The sequence below is a fragment of the Myotis nattereri genome, assembly GCF_964212035.1.
Source record: "Myotis nattereri genome assembly, chromosome: 9".
In the NCBI taxonomy this organism is placed as follows: Eukaryota; Metazoa; Chordata; class Mammalia; order Chiroptera; family Vespertilionidae; genus Myotis; species Myotis nattereri.
Window position 1 is genome coordinate 52,284,594 of NC_138084.1, and position 27,357 is coordinate 52,311,950.

The following is a 27,357-nucleotide window of genomic DNA, read 5'->3' on the forward strand; positions in this document are numbered from 1 at the left end:
GTATTTTCTAAAGACTCACTTTTGCTGCCCATGTTGAAAAGGTAATTGATCCTCTAGCACAGTGATGGCGAACCTTTGACACGCGTGTCAGAGGTGACACGCGAACTCATTTTTTTGGTTGATTTTCCTTTGTTAAATGGCATTTAAATATATAAAATAAATATCAAAAATATAAATTTTTGTTTTACTATGGGTGCAAATATCAAAAAATTTCTATATGTGACACGGCACCAGAGTTAAGTTAGGGTTTTTCAAAATGCTGACACGCCGAGCTCAAAAGGTTCGCCATCACTGCTCTAGCATATCCATGGGGTTGATGCTCACTTTCTCTGAAGTTCTCAGTTATTATCATTGCCTCTAACAAGGTATCATCCCTAACTCTCACCTATAATTTGTGCCTGCACCTTCACAATGATTTGCTTTCTTGTATGGCTCACAGGTGTGGAGATCAAATTGTTGAGCCATAAGTAATTTGTTATTAATGACAGTCTATGCACCATCATCTATAAACATTTACTCTTTAAAATAGAAATTAGAATTGATTTACCATTTCCTCTATATAAACATCATTCTCAATTATATTTTGCTGTTTGCTTATTGAGGAGAAAAATGAGTGAGAGCTGCACCACATAAAGTCATCTGGAAAGTTGTGAATTATTAAGGTGCTTTATTTTCTCAAAGAATGTTTGGGTTTCAACAGAATTGGGCCCTGTCATGCTAGTGACATGGAATAAGAAATTGAAAGTCAAAAGTCAATGACCTTAGTAATGATGATTGTAGCAGGTTTATTTCCAAGGTAGGGATGACTGTATTGGGTGTGTCCAGCTACAGCAGTACTTTATGGCATTCTGAAAGATGTTCCAACAAATATTACCCAACATGCATAAGGTCAGGATTATGGCCACATCAAGACCTTTGAGACATGGATTAGATTTATTTAAGGAAGGTTCAGTATGCCCTATCATAGTGTTTAAACTCATATTTGTGTAAACCCAATTGTAAAGTTTTTGTGGTTTTTTTTTTTTAAACTGAACTCATAGGATATGATATAAATTTATCAAAAAAGCAGGTTGGTAGTTATCTAGTATTTTGATGGAAAATATATTTTTAAGCAAAAATGAAATCACATAAAAGATGAGAGATTTGATTACATAAAAATTTAAAACCACCGAAATAACCTCATAAACAAGCAACAAGCTGGGGAAACATCTGCTCAAATATATTTATCAATCTTTCAAAGATGCTCTTGTAATTCAATATACAAAACCATAAATTTTCTTTTTTTTATTATTAGTTAAGGTATTACAAATGTGTTCTCATCCCCCCCATTAACCCCCAACCTCCCCCCCACACACAAACTCATGCTCCCATCCCCCTGTTGTCCATGTCCATTGGTTTGGCTTATACACATGTATACAAGTCCCATAAATTTTCAATAAAAAGTAGACAAAGGCTGTTAGCATCCAATAAAAAAAGAGAGCAAATACAAATGACATGCAGACACACAATATAAACATTTAATCTCACTAGGAATACAAGGAATGTAAAATAAATAATATACTTCCTTTGCCTGTTAAAATAATATAATTTTTTAAAATTGATAAATCACAATGTAGTTGTGGTGTAGTGAGATGGACACTCAAAATTGCTGGTTTATGGAGTGTAAAACCCCCTTTACAACATTTCAAGAAAACAATTTGGCAATATGGTTCAGGAGTTTTAGAAGTAATTCTGCTCTTTGGTTCAGTAATTCTACCACTAGTGCGCAATCCTAAGGAGAAAATAAAAAATGTGGGCAAAGGTTTCCATGGAGAGAAAGTCATTATGGTTTGCTATAAGAGCAAAATAGAACACATCAAAATGAAACAATCAAAATGTCCAACAAATAGACAAAGTATAGAGTGCAAACTATATCCATTAAAGTCAATATTCATAAAAATCTTAATGATTCAGGAAGGTACTTTATTTTATAACCTTGAATAAAATGGAGTATGAAATTACATATGGGAACAGTGGGAGGTGTGAAAGCATCTAATATTCTTACTGTTTGGGAAAGAGACTGAACTAAGGAGATGTAAAAGGAAACACAATGGAGAATAGGGTTGCCAGTGCAGAGTCCGGGCGGGTAAAAGAGGGCTTTCTAGGAAGAGAAAACCTGCAAAGTTAAAGAGAAATCTGAAACCATGCCCATTTAGGAAGTTTGTGAAAAGCTTGAGTAGAAGACAGTTGTGAAAAAGGTAGGCAGGTTGCGAGTACAACTCTAATATCCACAGGTGGTGGAAACCATGGAGGTTAGTGGCCTTCCCGCTGAGTGCTGTTAAAGGAGTTCAATCATTTTGGCTGTCCATTGGTATAGTCGTTTCATAAATATTTACCAAAGGCCTAGTCTGTACCAGGCCCAGAGAGAGGCACTAGGCATATAGTAGTGAATACACTAAAATGTTCCCTCTGCTCACTGAGAAAACATTCTGAATGCAAGAAAATGTTATTGCAAGGAACAGACTTTTCAAGCTACTTCAGGTAACAGGGCATATATATGTGCATGGGAACTCAGAAAAAGCTGCACCATCAGAGGTCAGGAAGAGTGAGATCGAATGAGCTGGATCTTTAGAGTTTTCCCATCAAGGTAATATATTTTCTCTTTGTGCCACTTCTTTCCACCCATCCCTTTATTCATCCGCTAATTTGTAAATGACATACCTACTCTCTACCTCTTAGTTTATGCTTCCTAATAACATCAGAGGGCTCTGGCCTCCTTCATGTCATGACCTATTAGCTTCACTTATCATTGATAATTTTCTCATTTGGTCTGCTTTTCAATTAAAATTTCCTAGGAGAGAATTTGACAGATCTAACTCATCTTTTTGAATAAACCACGTCATTGGTCACACTGCCTAGCTTCTGGATTGGCATCATTTGGGTCAAGTAAAGCATGTCCCAAAATTTACGCAAAAAGTGCCGAAACCGGTTTGGCTCAGTGGATAGAGCGTCGGTCTGCGGACTGAAAGGTCCCAGGTTTGATTCCGGTCAAGGGCATGTACCTGGGTTGCGGGCACATCCCCAGTGGGAGATGTGCAGGAGGCAGCTGATCGATGTTTCTCTCATTGATGTTTCTAACTATCTCTCTCCCTTCCTCTCTGTAAAAAATCAATAAGATATATTAAAAAAAAATTTACTCAAGAAGTAATTTTGATAGAAAGCACAGGTTTATAATTAAAAATTGTAAATTTTTTTATTGATTCATAAAGTATACAGTATAGGGTTATGTATGGAAGAGAATATCAGGTAAATGGCCTCCACAGATTTGCTGGCACATATGTACTCTTTTGATGAAATTTTCCATGACCGTTTTACATAAATGTGGCTGAAGTTCGATGAGGTTCATTTTCATCTTGATGGCTTGGCTAATTGACAAAATTGTCACATTTGGGGTTCAGAAAATCCACGAGTGATTGTTGAGAAATAAATGCATCCACAACATGTCACTGTTTGGTGTGGATTTTGGGCTGGAGGCATCATCTGACCGTTCTTCTTCGAAAATGCAGCTGCTCAGGCAATAACAGTTAATGGTGCTCGCTATAGCGACATGATAATCCAGTTTTTATGTATACTATTCTGTACATAACCCTATACTGTATACTTTATGAATCAATAAAAAATTTACAGTTTTTAATTATAAACCTGTGTTTTCTATCAAAATTACTTCTTGCGTGAATTTTGGGACACCCTTTACATACCCTGTGCTTTCAAGTCCTGGTCCTTCTGGGTTTAAGGTGAGCTGACCATTCCACTAGTATGTTTTGATTTGATCTGTGGAGTAACTACCTACATTTCAATATTCTCAGCTAATACTATTCAAAGATGGTATAGAGAAAAAAGGAAGGCCATTCCTTTTGAGAAAATTTTGGAAACAACAAAAGAGAAGGGTTTGAATGATAGAAAAATATGGGAAACATTAAAAAGACCCCCAAAAGAAGATCCAAAGCTTACCAACTCCCCAGGGTTTCTTTCTGTTTATCATGGTAACATTATAGAACAGAAACTACCTCTATAGTAATCATTTTCATTCCTTAGAGGCTCCAAGATTATTTATATCTATAACATCTAAACTAAAGGTTTCCACATCTGATAGGCTCTTAGTTTTAGCATTCACACCTACATAAGAATTTTTGAATATGTTTAATCAAATCATACCTCCTAAAATAGAATGAAAAATGGTAATTCAACTATAGTCTCCTGTATGCCAACTTTTAAAGAATAATACAGACTCTATAAGGGAGAAAACCATTATGCCTTTACCTTAAAAAGAGCCCAGCTTAAATATAATAGCAACTCCCTAGAAGGGAAAATAATGTTCAAATAGAATTCTCTGCATGTCAACAGGAAGGATGAGGTGGCTTTATCCAAATGGCACATTATCCTCTATTTCATGCAGTTATTACTACTTACTCCTCTAGGGCAGTTATTGCAGGTGGTTATGAAGATTGCCTGGTGGCCAGAAGGAAGGGTGAGCCATCCATCAGAACAAGAGGCGATTGCTGTAGCACTGCCTTGCTCTCCTGGGAGAGGACTCCTTGCCCTTCTACTGGGATTTCAGACAGAGAATCGACTAAGGTCATACATCCCCTGGAGTGAATGGGTCACATCCTTTTAAAATCTAGATATATTGGTTCTTTCTTCCAACCCTATATTTTAGGAAGTTTCTGTGAATGTCTGTCTGTCTAAGTTGTTCCTTGTTTCTAGCAAGGCCTCACTCCTACTTTCTCCATAAAGCTTTCTGAATATTCTTCATGATTGCCACTTGATTTTGTACTCCTATGTATTTTAAATAATAATAATAATAATAATAATTACTAACACATATGTTGTTAATTTACTATAAGCTAGGCCCTGTATTACATATGTTCTAAGTATTATATATCATGTAATCCTCTAATTAATCCTAACATATATATGTATGTAATACCATTGTCTGCAAGGCTTAGCACTACCTTGCTCCTCTTCACATAGCTGACTTAGTGGTAGGGCTGAGCTTTGAACCTAGGTTGTCTGGCTGCAAAACCTGGGTGTGCAACCATTATGCTTTTTTTAAACTTTTTTTCTAGCATATACTTACCTCAAGGGTCATGAACTATATTTCGTGTTCATCTTGGCAATTATACCTCCTATTTTAAAGGCAGTAAAGAATAGAATAAAGAGAGTAAGTTGTGAGTCTGACCATCTAGATTCAAGTTCTGGGCCATCACTTATAAACCATGTGATCTTGGGCAATGCGTTTACCTCTATGACTCAGTTTCATCCCCTGTGAGCAGGGATAGTGCCTACCTCTTAGGACATTATGAATATTAGATGAAATGATGCTTAAATAGCCTGACAGGTGCTCAGTAGATATCATGACTACCACAGTATTTAAACGGGAAATGTGGCCGTCAGTCACCTGTTTTATATACCCATGTCTTCTTCTTTCTTTTGTGGATGTGAATTTATTCTTAAGAGATAATTCCCTGATATGATGACAAAATCATGCTGTTGCTTTTTTTAAAATTTTACATTGTATATTAGATATTCTTCCAGGTAAGTACACAGAGAACCATCTACCTTTTCTCTACTAGCTGCAAAGTCCCTCTTCATACATCAGTGGTATAAACTGCTGAGCCTATAACCCAGAAATTCCACTTCCAGGAATCTGTCCTGCAAAACTGAGTACAAGTGTGCATAGAATGCAATTGTCACATAGTTTATAAAAGCAAAACACTGAAAAAAATTCTCATCAGTATTGAACAGATGTGTAGGAATGAAAGACATTGCTGTGGGAGAGTTGATGACATGGAAAAATATTCACAACATATTATTAAGTGAAGACAGCAGGTTAAATAGTATATATAGAGTTTAATAGTATATATGCAGTTTGGTAAATAAAAAAATATAAAATACTATCCCAATTTTATGCAAGTGGTATTAAGAAAAAAAGAGTTTGGAAGCATATGCCAGGGAATTTGCTAAATATCATTTCTGGGAAATACATCTACATGCAATTTTATTTTCTTTCAATATTACATGTTTTTAAAATGACTTTTAAATGACATTAAAGATTGTTCATCATATAAACTGAGGGATAAAAAGCCATAAACTGCACATGCAGTATGATACCAATTTTGCAAGAAGCATATCTGTATGTCTATATGTATTTGGAAAAGCCAATGAAAAGTTAACAATGCTTTCTCTGAATTATAAATAATTTTAATTTTCTTAATTATATTTTCCTGCATTTAAAAATTATTGATTTGTATTGGATCTTTTTGAATTCAGCCCAAAGATCTACAGGTTCTCAACTCAGAGATAGAAAATATGTTTTCCAATTGTAGGGCTATTTTTTCTTTAATAATGAGCAACGCATATTTCTCTGTGATGAATAGGTACTAACAAGGTGTTATAAGGGTGACAATGCAGCATTATAATTGCTTATGACTAAGGAGATGGTTAATTGTCATCACCACATTGGCTATTTAAATTGGTCAGGATTGCAAATGTTTTCAGTTACGAAAATACTAGAAGCCCGATGCATGAAGGTTCGTGCAAGAATAGGCCTTCCTTTCCCTGGCTGCTGGCACACGGAGGGCTCGCTCCAGCAGCCAGTGCAGCGGTGGCAGAGGCAGGGAAGACTGGAGAGGTTGGGTGTGCTAGTGTGTTTCACTTTCCCATTGTGAAAGTGGGATGCAACTGGCCCCTTCCTCATCCTCTTCCTCCTCCACCCTCCGCCTCCTGCCTGCCCACCCTCCCTCCATGCCCATCACTCCTCCCCTCTTGATTTGGCAAGATAGGGAGGAGGGAGATCTGATAATTTGAGTTACTGTGTAGGTAGCCTCTTTTATCTATTCAAAACAAAGCTGAGCCGTCTGCTGCTGCCACCACGGTCACCACCATCACCCCTTGGCTGGCCCGGGGCTCTGGGGGTGCGCTAACTGTGCACTGAAGGAGCTCCTGCACATATCTGCGGGGCTGCTCCAATGCTAGGATTTTGTTAACCAGAGCAGCAGGGCAGGGGTCGGGTAGAGGGAGATGCCAGATATTGGGAGCTATGACCTCAGGCACTAGAGGGTTGCCTCTGAGGCTGGGGGCTGGGCCACAGGGAGGCTGCAAGGACAGTTGACAGGTGTAGAGCATGGCAGGGAGGCCCTGAGGAGGTACACTGCCCAGAGGCCCAGAGCAGCGGGGGAGGGGGGGGTTTAGGGGTAGGAGGGGCAGGGGTGCTGCCATCTTTGCCTGGTTAATTTGCATACTTGCTTCTGATTGGCTGTAAGATGTAGTGAAGTGATGGTTGATTTACACATTTCTCTCTTATTAGATAACTAGAGGCCCAGTGCACGAATTTGTGCACAGGTGGGGTCCCTCTGGGTGGCCTGCAGTACAACACCGCCAGCAGCTTCTACTGCCGTTCTCGCTCATCCCGGTCCCACTGTTCCTGCCGCAGGCTTGCCCTCAATTAGTCCTGATCAGGAGAGGCTCTTGTTGCCACAGAAGAGCTCACCAGCCATGACCATGCATCTGGTACCCTACCAAGGGGAGTGGCCTGCGGGATTGGGCTGAAACCAGATCTCCAACATCCCTCAAGGGGTCCTGGATTTCAAGAAAGTGCAGGCCAGGCTGAGGGACCCCTCTGGTGCATGATCAGGCTGGAGAGGGACCGCTGGAGGGCTCTGGAATGTGTCCAGCCCATCTTGTTCAGTCCCTATCAGTCAGACCCCAGCAGCAAGCTAACCTACCAATCGGAGCACCTGACCCCTGATGGTCACTGCACATCGTAGCAACTGGTTGACCAGTTGACTGTCTGCCCCCAGGTGGTCAGGGCATGTCATAGTGAGCAGTGGAGCAGCCTTAGCATATCATTAGCATATTACACTTTGATTGGTTGTTCAGTTTTTTTGCCGTTCAGTCTATTTGCATATTATCCTTTTATTATATAGGATATATTCATTTACTAAGAAGATTCCAGTTAATTTTTAGTCTACTTCAGGGAAATTATGTGATAGCTAAAATCCTTTTTATAGAAATGATGAAAATAAAGATTTACAGCAACTATACTAGTTTTTATCAATGGATCTATGTCTTCATTTAACATAATTCACACAATTATAAAACATATAGAGAGACAATGAACATGAGGGAAAGAACATGAGCTTTCAGGCTATAGGAACTGTGTTTAAATACTGTTCTACATACTTAGCTGTGTGACTCCAGAAAATCACTTGAGTTATCTGAATCTTGGCTGCCTTATCTAGAAAATGGTTTACCGTAGGATCTACCTTATAGGACTGCTATGAGATTAAATGAGATACATTATGCAAAGCCTTAACAAAGCACTGCCTTATGGTAGTGCTCAGTAAATAACTATTTTTATGTACTGTTTCTATGTGGAAGATAAAAATGTGATCCAAATGCAGATTCTTCCCTAAACTACTCTGTTTTGGAAAAGGAGAGAGAGAGTAGACTGTCTTGGAAATTCAAAGGAAGAGGAAATGACATCCTGTAGGGAGATTTAGGGAGAATCTTATGGAGAGGTATCACTGGAGCTGGACTATGAAGAATATAGGCTCTGAACATGTGAAAATGAAGATAGATATGTTTTGTGGAGGATGTTGAAGAGCAGGCAGGATGGCGGGTGAAGCTAGTTAGTTATCTGGTTAAGTTGGTTGGAGATTGGAGGCATTAAGGGAAGAAGTGAAGATATGTCTGAAAATATGACAATGTACAACCTACGAACCCATTTATAGCAGAGCTTCTATTTAAATGGACAAAATAAACTCCCTCAACTCTTGGGGCCATTAAGTATAGTATGCATACTTTAGGAATTTTACAGACATTCAATTCCCTAGGTAGTAACACATTTTAGTAAAACACAGACCAAGTTTGAATCCCAACTACTACCTATTAGCTGTGCATATTTAGATGAGTTACTTAATCTTTCTGATTTCCAGTCCCATTCAATTTTAATGGACATGACAGGAATATTATAAAAATTAATAGAACAACAAAAGTATACAAATGATTTATTAGAGTGCTTGGCATTGGCAGAATTCAGCCAATATTAATTGTACTTCCCCATTCACCTGACTATTCTGACAGTACCTCCCAATACTCCTCTTCCTAGCTACGAAACACATTTTGGAGATAATTATACCTCTGTCCCTATTGTTCATGCTCTGAGGAGTTTTAAATAGGAGATCTCTTCTTGTACATTGTTGGCCAAAGTATTTCCAGCAGTTGAGTAAGAGCACAAATTACCCACAGGGATGCAATGATTGACACTGAAGTCCATGCGAGGAGAGGATTGCTGGCCTATCTCTAGGATCAGAGAGGACTGCTTTTGTTCGTAATCCCAATTGGACCAGGATGCCCAATGGAAGTGAGAGCTGCTATTAAATGAAAGACTAGAATAAAGATACAAGATGAAGAGATATTTTAGAAGATTACCAATAGAGAGGAACCTTTCATCTACTATACGTGACAAAGCTCATGTAGATTCAGTGAGATTCGGGGAGAAATGTTAGAACGATACATTGTGATCACAGTTAACATGGATATCAGGCAACAAAACTGCATGAGGGTCATAATGAAATGCAGATATAGTGAAAAGTGATGGCCAAAACATCAAAGAGCTAGCTGACTCCATAGGTTTGTGTCAAGAATTTTGATGTCAGTTTCAGATACTGTGGTGCCAGCAGGGTGGGATGCAGAGGGAAAGGAGGGTGGGGGAAGGTGGAAAGGGCAAAAGGGATATACATGGTGGCAGAAAAAGACTTGACTTTGGGTGGTGAGCGCACAATGCAGTATGCAGATGAATTTTTTTGTACACTTGAAACCTGTATGGTTTTATTAACCAATGTCACCCCAATAAATTCAATAAAAATCCTCAATGTCAGTTCAGGACACCTCAGCACCAGCAGTGTGGAATGCAGAACATAGAGCTTAAAGTCATCCTGTGATCTTCTATTTTGTTCACATGAAATATTCTGTGAAATCTACATGACTTGCCTGAGCTCTTTAACTAGATATTTTTGGGCAGTGGGGTAGGAAAGAGAAGTGGTTGAATGTAAGTTTCAATAACAGAGGATCCCTAAATTTCTCAGTCACTATTTGGTCACATACATCATCACCTTTAATGTTCACAGCAATACACTTTCAATAGTTGTTATCACAGTTTTTAAAAAAAAGAAATCTGAGGCACAGAGAGAATAAGGTGACACTGATGAGGTAGTGGTCAAATTTGAATGTGATTTGAATTTAAGTCTCTTTGACTCCAACATTCACTATGCAATATTTCACTGAAGGATACTAAGTAGGGAAATGTAAAGCAATAACATTATTTTTATATCTGTCTATATGTAATATGATCTATTATGTATTTAGCATTATTTATTTATTATTTATTTACACATATTTAAGTATTTATAAATATGCATTTATATATAAAATTTAACTTTTGTAAGAAGAATTTAACTAAGTATTTCTCTCTAGGCTACAGAACACAGTGGTTCTGGGGAAGATTCTACCTTAGCCAGGTGACCACATTCTTGAATTCTATACTTGATCACAACTCTTACATAGCTCCCCTTAGTTCTCATGATTTTAAATTTAGCCTAGCCTTCTTAGAGCTCCACTCAGCATTATATAGACTTGGATCTACAGTGTATGTGAAACCTTGCCCAACTGTCCAGTCTAATGTTATACAGTGAAGCCATAGAATTAATGCTCCCCCTGAGGACTGGGTGGCATCACTCTAGGGATGGCTGTGTGTATATACTTGATTTCTGTGCTCAAACATGAAGGTATGCAAAAGTGAACACTGCATTCATTTATAAAGTTTTATGATACCCGTGTTGTCTGAATATTGGGGAAAGTAATATTTTTGTTTACTTAACATTCTGGAATTGTTAATTTTAGAATTTTTAAATTAAAAATAATTTTCTTTAACACATAGGCCTTTTAAAAAATGTCACTCTTATAGGTAGGCTTGATTTTAAATAGAGTCTTACTTATTAGGATCAATATAAGACATTGAGATATAAAGGAAACATTACTAAGTCAACATAAAGTCTACAAATCTACCCTATAATGCAGTGTGAATATAGCATAAGTCTATGTTTCATTAGGCAAACTGGAGGCATACTTTCCCCTTCATTCACTTTCTAATCTCCTTCCATCATCCCCACAACTGCAACCAGTCCTATAATCACCATAATGCCCTGGATTAGAAATCAAGGCTAATAATAATAATAGTAATAATAACTAATCTGTATGCAGTTTATTTTGTGTCCAGCTCTTTTCCAAGTGTTTTACATCAATTATTTCATTTAATCTGAATAATAACCTATGGTATAGGCATAGATAATGAAACAGGTGCAGAGAGGTTACATAACTCATCTAAAGTCAAACAGCAAGTACGTGGTGAACCCAGAGTTATCATACTCCAACATCGCTGCTCTTAACCAAGATGCTATCTTGCTTCTGGATTTGCCACTTACTTTCTATAGGTTGCAGGGGAAATTACGAACTATCAGCTCAAATTCCCAATTTGTGAAATGGGCCTAACAACATTTCTCTGCTCATTTTGTATGACCTCATAGGAACTAAGTGAGAAACAAAAGCATCTGTTCAGTACTAGACAGCTATAAGGGCTTACTAATACTATTACAAATTCACAGCAAGGCCTCACGTAATTGGCTTTGAAATCTCTGGCTATCACATTTATTTCAGCTGTTTCACTCTGCTTTTATCCCCTGTCTCAAGATGATAAATGAGGCTTTAGAAGAAGATTAGGGGAGGGGAAAAAGAACATAAAACAAAATATGGGGCTCCAGTGGATCAGTTGACAGTACTTCCATTAGGATGCAGTCTCCATGAGGAGAAGACTTACACTGTTCTACTTCAAGGTCAACATAATTTAAAAACATCTAGGATGAGGGTTGATATTTACATGTTTCCCCAGAGGCACTTACACTGGCAGGGACTGCTAAGTTCTTTCACTGAGCATTTAAGATGTTCATAAGGCATTAAGGACTGAACACTTGCCTGAAACTGCACCTGGACGCCTCCCTTCTTCCTGGGAAAAGGTGATGGCCTACCCTGAATAGGCTGCAAGTGTTGCTGCGAAGAGGCAATGATAGAAAACTTTAGTTTTATTGGTATGGGCCAAAACCTCCAAAAAACCAAAGACTAATTTAAAGCACAGAGAAGATTTGAGAAATCTTAAAAGCTAATAATGCTACCCTATGCGTTGCAGCAAAAAGAGCCAGACTTTGGAGTTAGTTTGAATCCTGCTCCTGTTATGTACCAGCTGTGTGACCTTTAATACCATGGTCAACAATATGGATCCTGGAGCCAGTCTGACTTTGTTGAGATCTCAGCTTTGCTAATTACTTGATCCCAACTGCCTAATCAGCATCTCACGTGATTTTCAACCCTTTTCATCTGATGGCACACATAAACTAATTACTAAAGTTCTGCAGCACACCAAAAAATATATTATGTTTTGCTGTTATGACAAAAAATAATAGCTATAAATTTGGTTCATTCATACTGGATGGCTATTGTTGTGTTGGCAGCTGTCACTTTTCTATTTGACAATCTAAGGCAGCGGTTCTCAACCTGTGGATCGCAACCCCTTTGAGGGTCGAACGACCCTTTCACAGGGGTCGCCTAAGACCATCGGAAAACACATATATAATTACATATTGTTTTTGTAATTAATCACTATGCTTTAATTATGTTCAATTTGTAACAAAGAAATTGGGTGTCACCCCAACATGAGGAACTGTATTAAAGGGTCGTGACATTAGAAAGGTTGAGAACCACTGATCTAAGGGAAAAGAGGTCAGTGCCCCTGACTAAATTGTCAGGTATTGCATGTTTTAAAAATTATCAGGGCACAGCAGTATGCCTGCTGCAGCACAACAACTGAAAATCGCTGCCTTATAGACACCATACATTTAACATGTTCAAAAACAAATTCTTGATATTTGTCCCCAATTTTAGTCTTCCCTTTTTTAGTAATAACAGCTTCTCTGCTGTTGCTCAGGCCACAAACTCTGGTGTCAGCCCTCCTGAGTTTAAATATATTGCTCTGTTCTCTACTGGCTTGCATTAGTTCTGACAAGAAACCTATTTTTATCATGTCCCTCTCTTCATTATGTCTTTGGGCTTGGTTGAGACTCTCAGACCAGTATGATTATATTTTTCAACAAATGTTAAAAATTATGACTATTTGGTAATTCAAAGTCTGCTTTTACTGGTGCCAGAAGTTACTAGAATTTCTTTTATAGTCTTTTTACTCTCTGTTTCATCTGAACAGGTTCTATTGCTATGCTTTAAAGTTCATAATTTTTTCTTCTGCAGTATCTCTTGTGATAATAATTTTCACTTCAGATACCATATTTTCATTACTCAGTATTTAATGTGAGTTTATTTCATTTCTCTCCTTTTCATTTACATGTCTTGCCCTATTTTTTTGTGAGATAAACCATATTTTTAATAGCCTTTATTCTTGTCTACCAGTTTTATCATCTCTGTCATTTCTTGCTTTGTTTCTGTTGGTTAATTTTTCTCTTTTTTTTTTTAATTTTTTTATTGCTTAAAGTATTACAAAGGGTATTACATATGTGTCCATTTTATCCCCCCGCCCTAGACAGTCCCTAATTTTTCTCTTGATTATGAACATTTTCCTATGGGAGGAAAGGTTGGGGACAAACATCAGATTTTGTTTTTAGAAATGTTAAATGTATGATGCTTATAAGGCAACCAATTGAGGTGCTGATTAGGCAGTGAGGATAAAGGCATTTATCTTAAAGAAATATATAATCAAGAGATGGGGGTCAGAAAGATTCTACAAGTATTACCTGCAATAAAAAATCCTAGAAACAACAAATGTCCATCAGTAGGAATGCAGTTAAGTAAGTTATGGTTCCTCTGTATTATACAGCTACTAAAAATATTTTTGAAAACTATTTAAGAACATGAGAAGATGCTCAAATTATGTTAAATTAAAAAAGAAAAACCCCACTATATATAATATGATCTAATTTTTATAAACTTATGCAGAAAAAAATAAAATATAACAAATATTAATAATGATTATTTTTATGTGGTAAGAGTAATTTTCATTAATTGTTCTTCATGTTTTTGTTATTTTATAACTTTTCTAAAAATATTATTTTACAATTAGGAAAAATAATAAAATAAGATAGAAATTATTAGAAAAAACAATTTAAGAGGAGTATAAGTTAATAAAAAGGCACAAAATAGATATAGAGATAAATATTGAAAAGGTTGTTTGGGGAAAGTGTGTGATAGCAGTGTTTTTAAAAAGATTTTTACTCAGATATAGCTTGCTTCATAACTTAGATTAGTCAAAATACCTAGAAGCAATAAATGAATAATTCAACCCAAAACTTATGTAATTACAAGTCCATAATATGTAAGAATATAAGTCTTTGGTAGATGAGGGTAAAAGGGGGATAAATTGTGATGAAAGAAGATTTAACTTGAGGTGGTGAACACCCAATAAAATATACAGATGATGTATTACAGAACTGAACACTTGAAACCTATATAAATGTATTAACCAGTGTAACCTCAATAAAGTCAATAAAAATACATAAAAGAATATAAGTCTTTGGAATGTAATAATTATATCCTACAATGTCTTTATATTTTGTGAAGGCAATCATTAATATTAATAGGGCAACCTCACTCACAGCAGTTAATGATATAGGAGACAGCAGGAAGTCACTCAGGGATTACAATATTGTCATTAGTAATTTTCAAATTATACATCCACATGTGGACAATTACGGATCAGCTGTCTTTTGTTTACTATTACATTGTTGACACATGGATGTAAAAATAAACTAGAAAAGGAGGTCGATTTTACTAGTCTTGAGTCATAAAATACACTCGGTTTCAATATCATACAGATAAGGGTCAGAAATAAGCTACACATTGTGTCGGTGATAGTCGTTACTTGCAATCAAGGGGACAGGGGTTGATTAATAGTTGATTGCTTCTATAGTGGTCCCTCCAAAATTCTCCATTGCCCATCATTTATCCTTTTTTTCTTCAACCAGCCCTGAAGACCACGGATGAACTCATTCTATTAAAATGGACTGCAGCATTGATTAAACAACAATAGTTATAGATGTGCAATAACCGTCTTCCATAAAATTATAAGGCCTAGTGTTGTGTGTTTATGTCTGGCTAATTTATTAGGTGCATAGGAAATGATAAATACCTAGAAAAGATAGTTTTAAAATCCCCATTACTGTTTCCTTTTTTTTCTTCTAACATTAAATTTGTTTCCCTGACAGCAAACAGCAGCTTAACATGTTTTTTAATACGTATTTGGGTAGCTGCCTTTAATTAAGATTTGTCAACTTCCCCATTAGCATGCCCACTCTATTGCTATCGGGATAGCTCTATCTGTCATGCCTCACAGTTGATGTAAGTTAACCTAAATGGCTGTGTGGAGCTACCATCAATAAAGACAAAATTCCCCTTGAAGCTTCCACATAATGGCTTATCCTCCATCTGTCTCACCAGTTTTGCCCCACTGGCCCCTTCCCATTGCTCCACTTTGCTTCAAAAGAGGCATTATAATGAATGCCACACTCTATACTGGGGAAAGCAGGAGGCATGAAGTGCATAGCAAAGCAGATAACTCGGAGACATTGCTGATGAATCTTTGATTTGTTTGTTTTGAATCCACTTTATCAAGGTTGTGAGGAGTCTGATGCCATGTTCTGCAGATGTTTTTAAAAAGGGAAAGCAACATGGTGTTGTCGGGAGCCACTATGACTAAAATAGGGCACAATAATAAAAAAATAATTATCCAGAGGATGATTGTAGTTAGCCACAGAGGCCAGAATGGACCTTATATCGGATTGTCAATGTACATGGTACTAGATATTTGTTGTAGCCATAAAAATAAAGACCTTTAATAAAGCATTAAGGCTATAATGACTTCCTGTAATAAAATGTTCTAATATGCCCTATGATATAACTAAGTTGAAAAAATGTATGCTAGTATGTACTGAAGATTGCTTTTGGGTGCTGTATAATGCTGTTGGCTACATTTTCACTTCATGGAGGATGTATACCAAAAAAATGACTTTATTTGCGGAGTAGTTCATCTTAAAGCCTTGCTTTAAACAATATCAATAATAGCTAACATTTATTGAGCTTGACTTTTTTCCAAGCATTTCACATGCATTAACTCAGTTTATTGTTACAATAAACCTGAGAGGTCAAAAGTATTATTCTGCTCCTTTTACTGGCATAAATGAGAAAACGGAGGCAAAGGGCAGTTACATAACTTACCAAAGTCACGCAGCTGGGCAGGGGGCAAGGTGGGCCCTTGAGCAGGGTGCTAATCACTCTGCTATACTGATCCTAACTCTAAAGCAGGGCTGGAGGTCTGTGCAGGGCACACCCAGCTCTTTTCTCCTATAGTTAAATGCATGTTAGAAAGCTTTCTTTCCTGCGTCAGAATAAGAAACTTCCAGTTCATCCAGAAATGGCTTAACTCATTAAATATAAGTTTAAGAAAAGAGAGTCTAGCACATGCCCAGACTTGAAGCTGATGGAAGGTGTTATCCAATCCTGTAAGAGCTTGTCCGAATGGAGACCTAAACCTTAAGCCATAATTAAGGGGCTGTTTCTTTAACACAGAGTTAATAACTGGCAAGTTCGGGTCATTTAGCTCAGTGCTTCTAAGATTTGGGCACTCATACACACCTTGGGATTTGTGGTAGCTGACAGTGACTGAGTATCCCCAGAAAAAAAAACCTACCTGGTGTGTCGCCTTCACTTGAAGATTTTGGATAAAAATAAGTTCATGCTAAATTAAAATATTCTCACAATAAAGCAAACAAAGATATTTTTTAAGCTTCTAGGAGAAAATACAAGATTTTGTGTTTCATGCTTTGACAGAAAGCTTCATGTTCTACCCTGGATCCAAAGAAGAACAGGTACGTTTTCTGAGGCCTCAGGGCACGTGGTAGAAACATTTGAGAAACCACTCTAGCCCAGTGGTTCTCAACCTTCTGGCCCTTTAAATACAGTTCCTCATGTTATGACCCAACCATAAAATTATTTTCGTTGCTACTTAATAACTGTAATGTTGCTGTTATGCCGGGAGCCGGTCCATGCTTGCTGTTTCAAGGGACTTGGCATATATGGCAAACTGTTCTTAATATGTTTGCGCACCTTCTTGGCACTATGTGTTTTAACCAAGGTCTCTGAGAAAGGTTGTTTCCCCAGGTAGGGATTTTCCCCTGAAGTTAGGGAGGGAATAAAACCTCTTAACTAAGTGCCAGGCGGTTAATTCATCACTTAACTACGAACAATCATGCTTAAGCTACATAATCTTTACTCCCTGGAATGGAGATAAGAAACACCCTAACCTTTGGAATAGAGATTGATAGGATTGGAATCAACTGGTATAAATACAGATGTAACAAGACAGCAAGAGACAGAACTTAGAAGACGGAACCTACACAGAACCTAGAGACAGAGCCTAGCGAGAGAACATGGCAAAAGATCCTGGACTGAACCTGACTATAGAACATGGCAAGAGAACCTGACTAGAACCTGGTGACTGAACCTGGCTGGAGAACCTAGCCAGAACCTGGCTGAAGAACCTGGCTACAGAATCTGGTGACCGAACCTGGCTGGGGAACCTGGGGAACCTGGCTGGAGAACCTAGCAAGAGAACATGGACACATAACCTGGCTGGAGATCCTAACCAGAACTTTGCTGGAGATCCAGACCAGAACTTGGCTGGAGATCCTGGCTAGAGATCCTGGCTAGGCTGCTGATCAACTGAACGCTGTCTCCGTGTCATTCCTTCTTCGCCGACTCCATACACACCTTTGGGGATCCCTGGACCTGCTGGGGCAGGACCCCAGCACTGTTATGAATCGTAATATAAATATCTGATATGCAGGATGTTCTTAGGCGACCCCTGTGAAAGGGTTGTTCGACCGCCAAAGGGGTCGCGACCCACATGTTGAGAACCACTGGTCTAGCCTCTAACCAGTTCTAATACACAAAGGTAAACACCAAAGGAAAATAATCAGTATCCATGGCAAACACTTATTCTGTTCCTGAAAGATTATTCCGTAGGTGATGAAAGGTGTGCAAATAGTAGTCTACTGCTGTCCCTCCTCCAGTCTCATTTGCCATAAATTTCCCCTCTTTCTTCAACAGTCCCTCTACTCCATTCAGGAATCAAGAGGTTAAGTAAAATCAGATCATTTTATTCTCCTGGTTAGTATCCTTTATTGGATTCAGAATGCACTAAAAATAAAACCTATGCATTTTCGTCTTTACCTACGAAGTCCTGTGTCGTCCAGCTCCTGACTCCCTCTCTAACCTAATTTTCTGCTATGCTCCCATTAATTAGTTCATTTCTTCTCAGCCAAGCTGGACTTCCTTATGTTCCAGGAACACATTAAATCTATTCCTGCCTCAGTGACTCTGCGGCCTTGCTATTGCTATTTTCTCTCCCTGGAATGTTCTTTCTCTGAACTTTATACCACTACTTTTTTTTTTTTCTTTTGTTCATGTCTCAGTTCACATGCCATCTCCTCAGAAAGGAATTCCCTGGTTATCCTACTTAATGTATTTCTCTTCCCCAATCACTCTCTATCACATTAGTCCTTTATTTTCTTTATAACACTTACCACTATGTTAACTCACTTATCTGTACAGATCTTATTCAATACACTAGGTTATAAACTCCATAAGGAGAGGAATCTTATCTGGTTTGTTCACCATTGTAACTTTGTCACTAATAACTGTGCTTGACACATGGTAGAAACTGAATATTGATGGAATGATTAAACAAATAAATGAATGAAAGAAAGAAAAATAACTGGAATGCATTTTAGATACTATATCCAGTAAGCTAGTGTTCTATCATTTGGGGAGGATAGAATGGAGACAGAATCTAGTCTGATGGGTTCATATTTATTTAGTAAATAGGGAAGTCAAACTGGTCAACATTGAAGTCACAATTTAGAGTGGTCATTGAAAGCTTCTGAGGACAAGAAATCTTTCCCAAGATTTTATTTAGCTTTCGCTTATTCATCAACCAAATTAGGTGAGGGAACAATACATGGAACAAATCAGAAAGGCACCTGGCTATCCTGAGTTTAGGGTCAGGCCAACTTGATTCCTGTCACTGGGAAATAATATATCAATCACAGCTATGGTTTAGAACCCTGGCTTTCATAATGACATTTATCACTTTCATAACTTGGGAAATTGTCCCCATATCTAGGAAGAGTAGTTTTATTCTGCATCCCCAAATTTTTAGGTGTCATTTTAGTGCCGATGATTTATTTGTATATCTTGAGCATATTTAGCCTGATGAGGAGAGGTGTGTAGCTGTGTCTCCTCTGGGTGACCAGAGAAGACTTGGCTCAGTAGAAGTGGGATCCATAATTGTAGGTACTGCTCATAGATGATCATTGATTGATTTCAGCTTTAAAATATATATTTTTTTTATTGATTTCAGACAAGAAGAGAGAGGGAGAGAGAGATAAAAACATCAATGATGAAAGAGAATCATCGATCAACTGCCTCCTGCATGCCTCTTACTGGGGATCGAGCCCGCAACCAAGACATGTGCCCTGACCCAGAATCAAACCATGACCCCCTGGTTCATAGGTCAACACTCAACCACTGAGCTACTTGGCTGGGCAATTGTAGCTTTGCGTAATTGTTACCTTCTGACTTCAACCAAAAAGAAAAAATAAGTGAACATCATCTGAGAGGAATGGAAAGAGTGCTAGTTTGGGTGTCTGAAGACATGGGTTCTAAATCTGATTCTGTCTTTTACAAGTATGGGGCTTAGGATAGCTAATGAATCGTGCTGGGCCTTGTGTTCCTTACCTAACAAATGGAAGAAGATTAGACTCTATATTCATTTGTGGCCCTTCCAATTGTGATAGTCTATAATTCCCTGTGCTATAAAGCCATCTCAGCATCATTGAAATAGCTTTCTTTCCCAAACATCGAAGGGCAGAATATTACATCACTTTGATTTATAGGGAACTCAACTGGCTTTCTACTAAGAGAATTTTACCCAAGGACTTTTTGTTTATGCTCTCTTTCATAAATCAATATAAAAACAAAATTTCCTAGTTTACTCAGGTATACATTTCCTTAAACAGTAAGAAAGAGATTTATTGAAGAATTCCAGCTAAGTCATTGTAATAAAAATCCTTTAAAAATTCTTATGACATTTTTCAACAAAAGTGAAGAATGAAGAAAATAGAGAAATATTTCTTATAACAGAGAAAGTTATTATGAGCATATGAAATAAAAGGCTGCCAATTTGATAAGGTTTTATAGGTTATTGAAGATTCCTTTTTCACAGAAATCTTTCTCCATCAGCCTGAGTCCCATCATTAAAGATTCATTCCTTTTATTTACTATTTTAGGAAAGTATAAAGCAGGTATTAAATATAAGCTATTATAATATCTTGATAATTTTACTATTAAATAATAATTTTATATAGCCCTCTAAAGTTGACAACTTTCACGCATATTATCACATGAAAACCTCACCATTCCATGAGGAAATTAGAAGATCCTTTATCTAAATCTATAGATGAGAAAAATCAAGACTCTTAGAAATTAAATGACTTGTTCAGGGTCATCTAGGCAAGCAGTAGGACTGAGGTTAGAACCTAGCCTCCTGAGATGAGACTCATTCTCTTTATCCCACATTTCTCATTGGAAAGAGATTGCATGACACAGGAGGTCAGGATATGGAGACGAAGCTTTTAAAGACAGGCTGACTGACCTGAATTAAAATTCTGTATGTGCTATTTCTTTGCTGTGTCATATAAAGTAATGACTTAAATTCATTTTTGTTTCCTGTAAAAAATCAAGAATAAGAATGTGATATAAATAATATAGGGGCAATAGTATACATTACAGCACTTAGTGTTAATAATGCATAGTGTAGTGTTTTTGTTTTTACCACTTAATGTATTTTTAATCTTACAACTAGGTTGAGAGAAAGGATAGGGACAGAAAGATAATTTAAAGAGAGGTACTATTTCTTTTTATGAGCCTTACATTTCAAACTGTAATAGTTGTTTTTGTTAGATTCTATTTCTCATTCTTCCTTGAGTACGCATTGCTATCCCCTACCCGAATGTCCTTCCTGATATCTTGACTCTCTGATGAATGCCTACACATTTTTTCAAGCTCAAACTCCAGAGTTATCTCATCTTTAACACTTTCTCTGATGCCATAGGCTGTTCTTGTGGCATTCATGCAAAACTCAAATTCCCTAATACCTATTTATGAAGTGCCTCCTGTGGTGCTAGGGAACTCTGCTAGAACCACATAAGAACACTTCATAGAACTGATCTAATTTTGTTTGTTTCTCTAAGGCAACAGTTCCCAACCTGTGGGTCGCAACCCCTTTGGGGGTTGAACGACCCTTTCACAGGGGTCGCCTAAGACCATCGGAAAACACATATATAATTACATATTGTTTTTGTGATTAATCACTATGCTTTAATTATGTTCAATTTGTAACAATGAAATTGGGGGTCACCCCAACATGAGGAACTGTATTAAGGGGTCACTGCATTAGGAAGGGTGAGAACCACTGCTCTAAGGAGTTCCCACACATTGGGATTTTACAGACCTTTTATGTTTAAAAAGTGAGGACTAATGTAGAAATACCAACTTTTAATTTTCTAAGTAAGGATCTAATAAGCCATCACAAAAGAAATGGCATTTGATACCAAAATATAAAATATCTGGATTAAAAAAAAATTAATAGGTAAGCTTTTTAGAAACTTCATAGAAGAGGCCTGCAATATCAGGGAACAGCCCTTGGGGGATTCACTCGTTTAAATATATTTTTGTCCCAATTTGATAGTTCTTAGAGATATTTTTTTCTTATTTACATTTACATTCCTAGTGCAGTGCTCTCTGCCTCGTAGGAAGTACTCAATAAATGTTTATGAATGAGGCAGTGAATTTTCCTCTGAGCAAATACTTCTGAGGTCCGTGGCAATGCCGGCAGTGCAGAGCACCTGTGAGAGGACGGGGTAGTAGTGAGAGAGCACTGGAGTTGTGTGTGTGCTGATATAACTTACTTCCCAGGTTTGCCAGGCACCAGCCATTCAGAAGATTTTGCAGAGTTACAAATGAGGTTGTCTTGCCAGAGAACAAGTGAGGAGGCAGGGCAAGAAGTAAGATACTGGGGTATCCTATATAATAAAAGCCTAATATGCTAAGTGTCTTGTTGTCTGCTCATTCGTCCAACCAATCAAAGTGTAATATGCTAATGATATGCTAAGATCACTCAACTATTTGGTATGACGTGCACTGACCACCATGGGGTGGACGCTCAACTGGTAGGTTAGCTTGCTGCTTGGGTCTGGCCAATCAGGACTGAGTGAGATGGGCCAGACATGCCCTGGAGCCCTCCTGTGTCCCTCCCCAGCCACGACTGTGCATTGGTGGGGTCCCTCAGCCCGGCCTGCACCCTCTTGCAATCCAGGACCCCTCGGGAGATGTTGGAGAGCTGGTTTTGGCCTGATCCCACTCAACGCAGGAGCTGCCCCCTGGTGGTCAGTGCATTCCCACAGGGGGAGCACTGCTTAGCCAGAAGCTGGGCTCACAGCTGGCGATCTCAGAGGTGGTGGCCAGAGCCGCTCCCACCTCCGTGGCAGCACTAACCATGTCCGACTGATGGCTTAGGCCCGCTTCCCACTGGGAGCAGGCCTAATTTGTCAGTTGGACATCCCTTGAGGGCTCCCAGACTGTGAGAGCGCACAGGCTGGGCTGAGGGACCCCCTCTCCCCCCCAAGTGCATGAATTTCGTGCACCAGGCCTCTAGTATCATTATAAAAAGAAATGGATTCTCCTCCTGGAGCACAATTTAAAATATTACATGTGACATTTTAGGTCCATTAAAAATTATAATAAGTATAGCTATAGTAAATAGATAACATTCATTTAATATTCACTGTGTCAGGCAGTGTTATAAGTTGTTTGCATGCACTGTGTCACTTAATCATTACAGCAACCTGCTGAGGGGATGTGATTACTATTCCCATTATACTGATGAAGAAACAGGCTTGAGGGGGTTGAATGATTTGCCCAGCATCACACAGTTAGCCAGTGGTAGAAGTAGCTTCAATCCTGACACATTTGTTTTAGGAGTTTACCAAAACTCTTGGATCCCTTTCTAGCCATATATTTCTACAATGAGCAGAGTTTTAAATGAGAAAATTAAAATGTTGCTCTCTAGCCAGGATGATAAAGCTTGCAGGGTATCCAGTTGTTTTCCACTTAAAAGCTGTGTGACCATAAGCAAATTCTTTAACACCTTTTAGCTTCAATTTCTACATCTCTAAAATGGGGATGAAAGCCCTCCTTTCTGTGTTTTGGGGAGGATTAAATGGATAATATATCTAAAATAGCTAGCAAAGAGTGTGGATTATAAAGGGGGTTTCATAATGTTAATTCACTAAGGGGCCTAGTAAGATAAAATATTTTTGAATTAAAATCATATTAAATATTAGAGATAGGATGAGAGCAAACAGATCATTACTCTAGTGAATAAAGATGCCTAAATTTACAGAATTCTTTGGAGAGCCATGAGGATTACTTTGCTCCAGCCCTCATTTCAATTAAGAACATGGAGATCAGATATTTCAGCATGGGGATAAGTTATATTTGATTTACACCACAGATGCACTTTTGCAGCATCTCAACATTCCATTCCGTGGCTATAGGTCTAAGAAGCTACTTCAGCAAACCTGAAATTGCAAGATAAATGGAAAGTGCTTAATCATTTGAAAAGAAATAGCAAAGCATGCCTGGGTACCAGTGAGACCATTTTGAAAGACTGACAAATGCCTTCATTAAATAGTCAGAATATAAAATTAAAAGAGTTCATCTCTAGTGTTTTTACACAAACACTTTCAGAAAAATATGTACATATCTATATGTAATCTCATTTTGGGGAAAAGTATTGTTCACCGAGAAAAGCACGTTGCAGAACAATGTGTTAAATATGAACTTCTTTTGTAAAAGCAGTGTTGAGCCCCTCCCATATCTGAGTCTGCATTTTACGGATGAATATAAATGCGGAGAAGGTGTGAATGGTTCATGCCAGGATGTCACAGTGGGAACCTCCAGACTGGTTGGCCTGAGAAAATTTGTGGAGAGCGTTTTGCTTCTTGAATACCTTTGTATTGTTTCACTAAATGCAATGAGCATAGATTACTTTGGACCAAAAATATTTAAAGATATAGAAGAAAAAATGTACACTTTAAAAAAAATCTTTATCTACCCATTCATTTATTAATTAACCCATATTTATTGAATCTCTAGTAGTAATGATTAAAGATTGGTCTTCTCTGTGAACTGTCAGACTTGACTTCTTCAGAGGTAAGCTGGCTAACCATGATTTTACTTCGTGGGGTTAGCCACGTGATTCTGTGCCCTGTTCTAAAATCCCATCCTGTTCCCCATGGGGATTAAAAGGATATATTAGATTTAAACCACTTGTGATTAATTTCACTCCTTTCCTTTCCACCTGTAGTTATCACATTAGAAAGAGGATTAATTGACTTCCCAATTCCATTGACTTGTGGGTGGTCATAGGTGGCAAGAGGCGGAGTTTAGAGTCAAAAGATAGGAGTTTCAGTTCTGACTCTTCCGTTCATCAGACATGCAATATTGGTATGTTGAACTCTCAGCACCATCCTCCCTCCTGAAGTAATAATACCTTTCTTACAGTATGGCTATCAAGCTCCAGTAGGATCCTATATTAAAAGTCTTAAAAATTGCAAAGTGATGGATAAGTATATATTACTATTTCTCCACAAAGAATTTGCGATTTTGCTTCCTAACAGGGATCAATGACACATGGTGACACGTATTTGCAGATTTCCACCGGAAGCAAGACTATCATAAGTTTGAATGGCGCTAAGACATTTCCGTTAGCCCCAAAGCAACAGCTGACACATTAGGTAAATGCAGTTTCTTCCTGGTAATGACCACAAACCCAATCAACCAACAAGCATATCTGACCTGGTGTAATCGTCCTCAACAAGCATGTGCTTTGGAATTGGTGAGTACCTTCCCGGAGAGATGGGCGGCAGGGAGGTTTTATATTCTAAAGTGCCATTGTTGCCAGAAAGTAGATGGTTTTCCATTGGTGGAGAATAAGCTACGAGGTGAAAAAAGAAAAGAAAAGAAAAAACCCTGTTATGTGGGTGATTTGATGTCTCATGCCATGGTTTTGTTAAAAACAGAAAGGCTTCGCTACATGCCAAGGATTTTCTTGTCCTCCAGGAGGGGGCGGGTGCTGTTTGTTGGCATTTAATATGTATGAGCACAAAGTGACCTTTAGGATTGGAATGATATAATAGCAGTTATACTATAAGCCCTGTTAGCATAATTAGGCCAAGCGAAGAATTGGAGGAGAGATTGAGCACACATATTTTCAGAATGATGATTAAGTTTTCTGCTGAAATAAAAATGTTAGCTTTCTAAGGACAGAGTTCACATTCTTTTCACATAATTACTATCCAATCATCAAAAGCAGAAGGTTCCTCAGAACAAGTTCTTGTAGATATTTTAATCAATAATCTGCTGTACTCACAGCTCAGGAAGACTAAGAACTCTGGCCTTCTTTTCTATTCACCCACCCTAATTCATCTCCTTTCGGGGAGACTGAAAGCCCCTCCTTACTGGGTCTCCTGTCCTCCTCTTTCCATTTTACACATTGAGAATTCCAGCTCTGATCATGCTGTTCTCTAGCTTAAATGCTCTTAATTGCCAGGAGAGTATTGAATATTTCCTCTCCCTTTCACTGTTCTTACAAGATTGGTCCATTTCCAATCTTCCTTCCACATGTCCTATGGCCTTCAAACAAAGCCTGCCTGTCCTTCACAACATCTGTTCCCCTCGATTCACTGCAACAATTTCTGCCTCTTATCCCATCTCTGATATTAAAATCTCATCCATTCTCGATAATTTTCAAATGCCACCTTCTGCATATTTTTAAATCATCTAAATAAAGGTAATATTCCTCCCTTTAAATGCCCAAAGGATATATATTTTTTACCTCTTTCCTGGCCTATGCATCCTTTTATTTTGCCATATGTTGCTGCTATTTATATATCTGAATTAGTGTTCCTTCCAATGAAAGCCATGGTGGTATCTCCTTTGTAAATCACCTATTACCTCACAAGGTGTTTTGTACATATTAAAGTTACTCAATACATATTTCTTATTTGAATAGCAAGTTTTGCTTTCTCTCTTTTCTCTCTTTTGCATTGTCCTTATAAGCCCTCATGAAGTGGCTCACAGAGTATCAAGGCTGATTTTTCTAAGTTCATCCAGTTTGAAACACTTTGAAGTTCAATCTCTTTCATATCCTAAGGTAAGGCTGATCTCAGATTACTACCTGCTTGAAAAAAAAGACATATCTTGGGGCAAGTCATTTTAGAAGCAATAGCTAATGTAATGGGCAGGTAACAAAATTATTCAACCTGTAAATTTCTCTCAAGAGAAAGATCTAAATCTAAGAGAGGTTAACCGATTTGCTTAAGACCATAGTACTAATTAATGGCAGGTCCTGAAGACATTCTGGGTTCCTAACTTTACAAGTGGGTCCTCAAAATCTGAGAAAACTTACTGATGTCAACAAAACTGTCCCTTAAACTCAATAAAAAGATGAATTGCTTCACAATTAGGTCCATTAAGACAGAACTTTAGGTAAAGTTCTTGTTGACCTATTAAGAAGAGTTCTAGAAAAGACAGCCCAGCACAGCATCTCATAGTTGTTGCCCTAGAAATCCCTACCTTCAACCCACCTTTACTGCCTAAGTGACTAACAAGTTTGTCTGGCTTCTCTACCAATATAACAAAATCAGGTAAAGTTAAGAGCTATGATGATGGTGATTACAGAACATAATTTCACCAAATATAAGTCCCCCCACCCCTCCGCCCCTACCAAGAAGAAGCATAGTATTTTCCTGGGTCTATTTTGCCAGCCTGTCTTTTCTACTCTGCTATTATATAGATTTGAACTAGGAAGAGAAAATATTATGGCCTGAGAGCCATTATGCATTAGGGACTTAAGAAATAGCCCTTAAAAATGTGTTGCTCCTATGTTATTGTAACCACACTGTCTACAACATACATTATTAAGCCTTTCCACAGTGGCAGACTTGCCAAATCATCAGGGTGTCTCACCTTCAAAACGCTAGGCAACCAGGGAGTATAGCACAGAATCCCTCTGAAGTATTTCCA

General features: G+C 37.9%; 1 protein-coding gene across 11 annotated transcripts in view; it reads right to left on the minus strand.

The window, feature by feature from the left end:
* DLG2 (discs large MAGUK scaffold protein 2) overlaps positions 1–27,357 on the minus strand; it is a gene marked incomplete at its 5' end in the record, with an annotated part of 1,947,716 nt that overhangs the window by 435,366 nt on the left and 1,484,993 nt on the right. For all 11 annotated transcript variants that reach the window (XM_081100118.1, XM_081100117.1, XM_081100121.1 and 8 more), the window contains one exon: positions 25,129–25,267. In XM_081100118.1, coding sequence (XP_080956244.1) covers positions 25,129–25,267 — 139 coding nt within the window. The remainder of the gene's footprint in view (positions 1–25,128; positions 25,268–27,357) is intronic.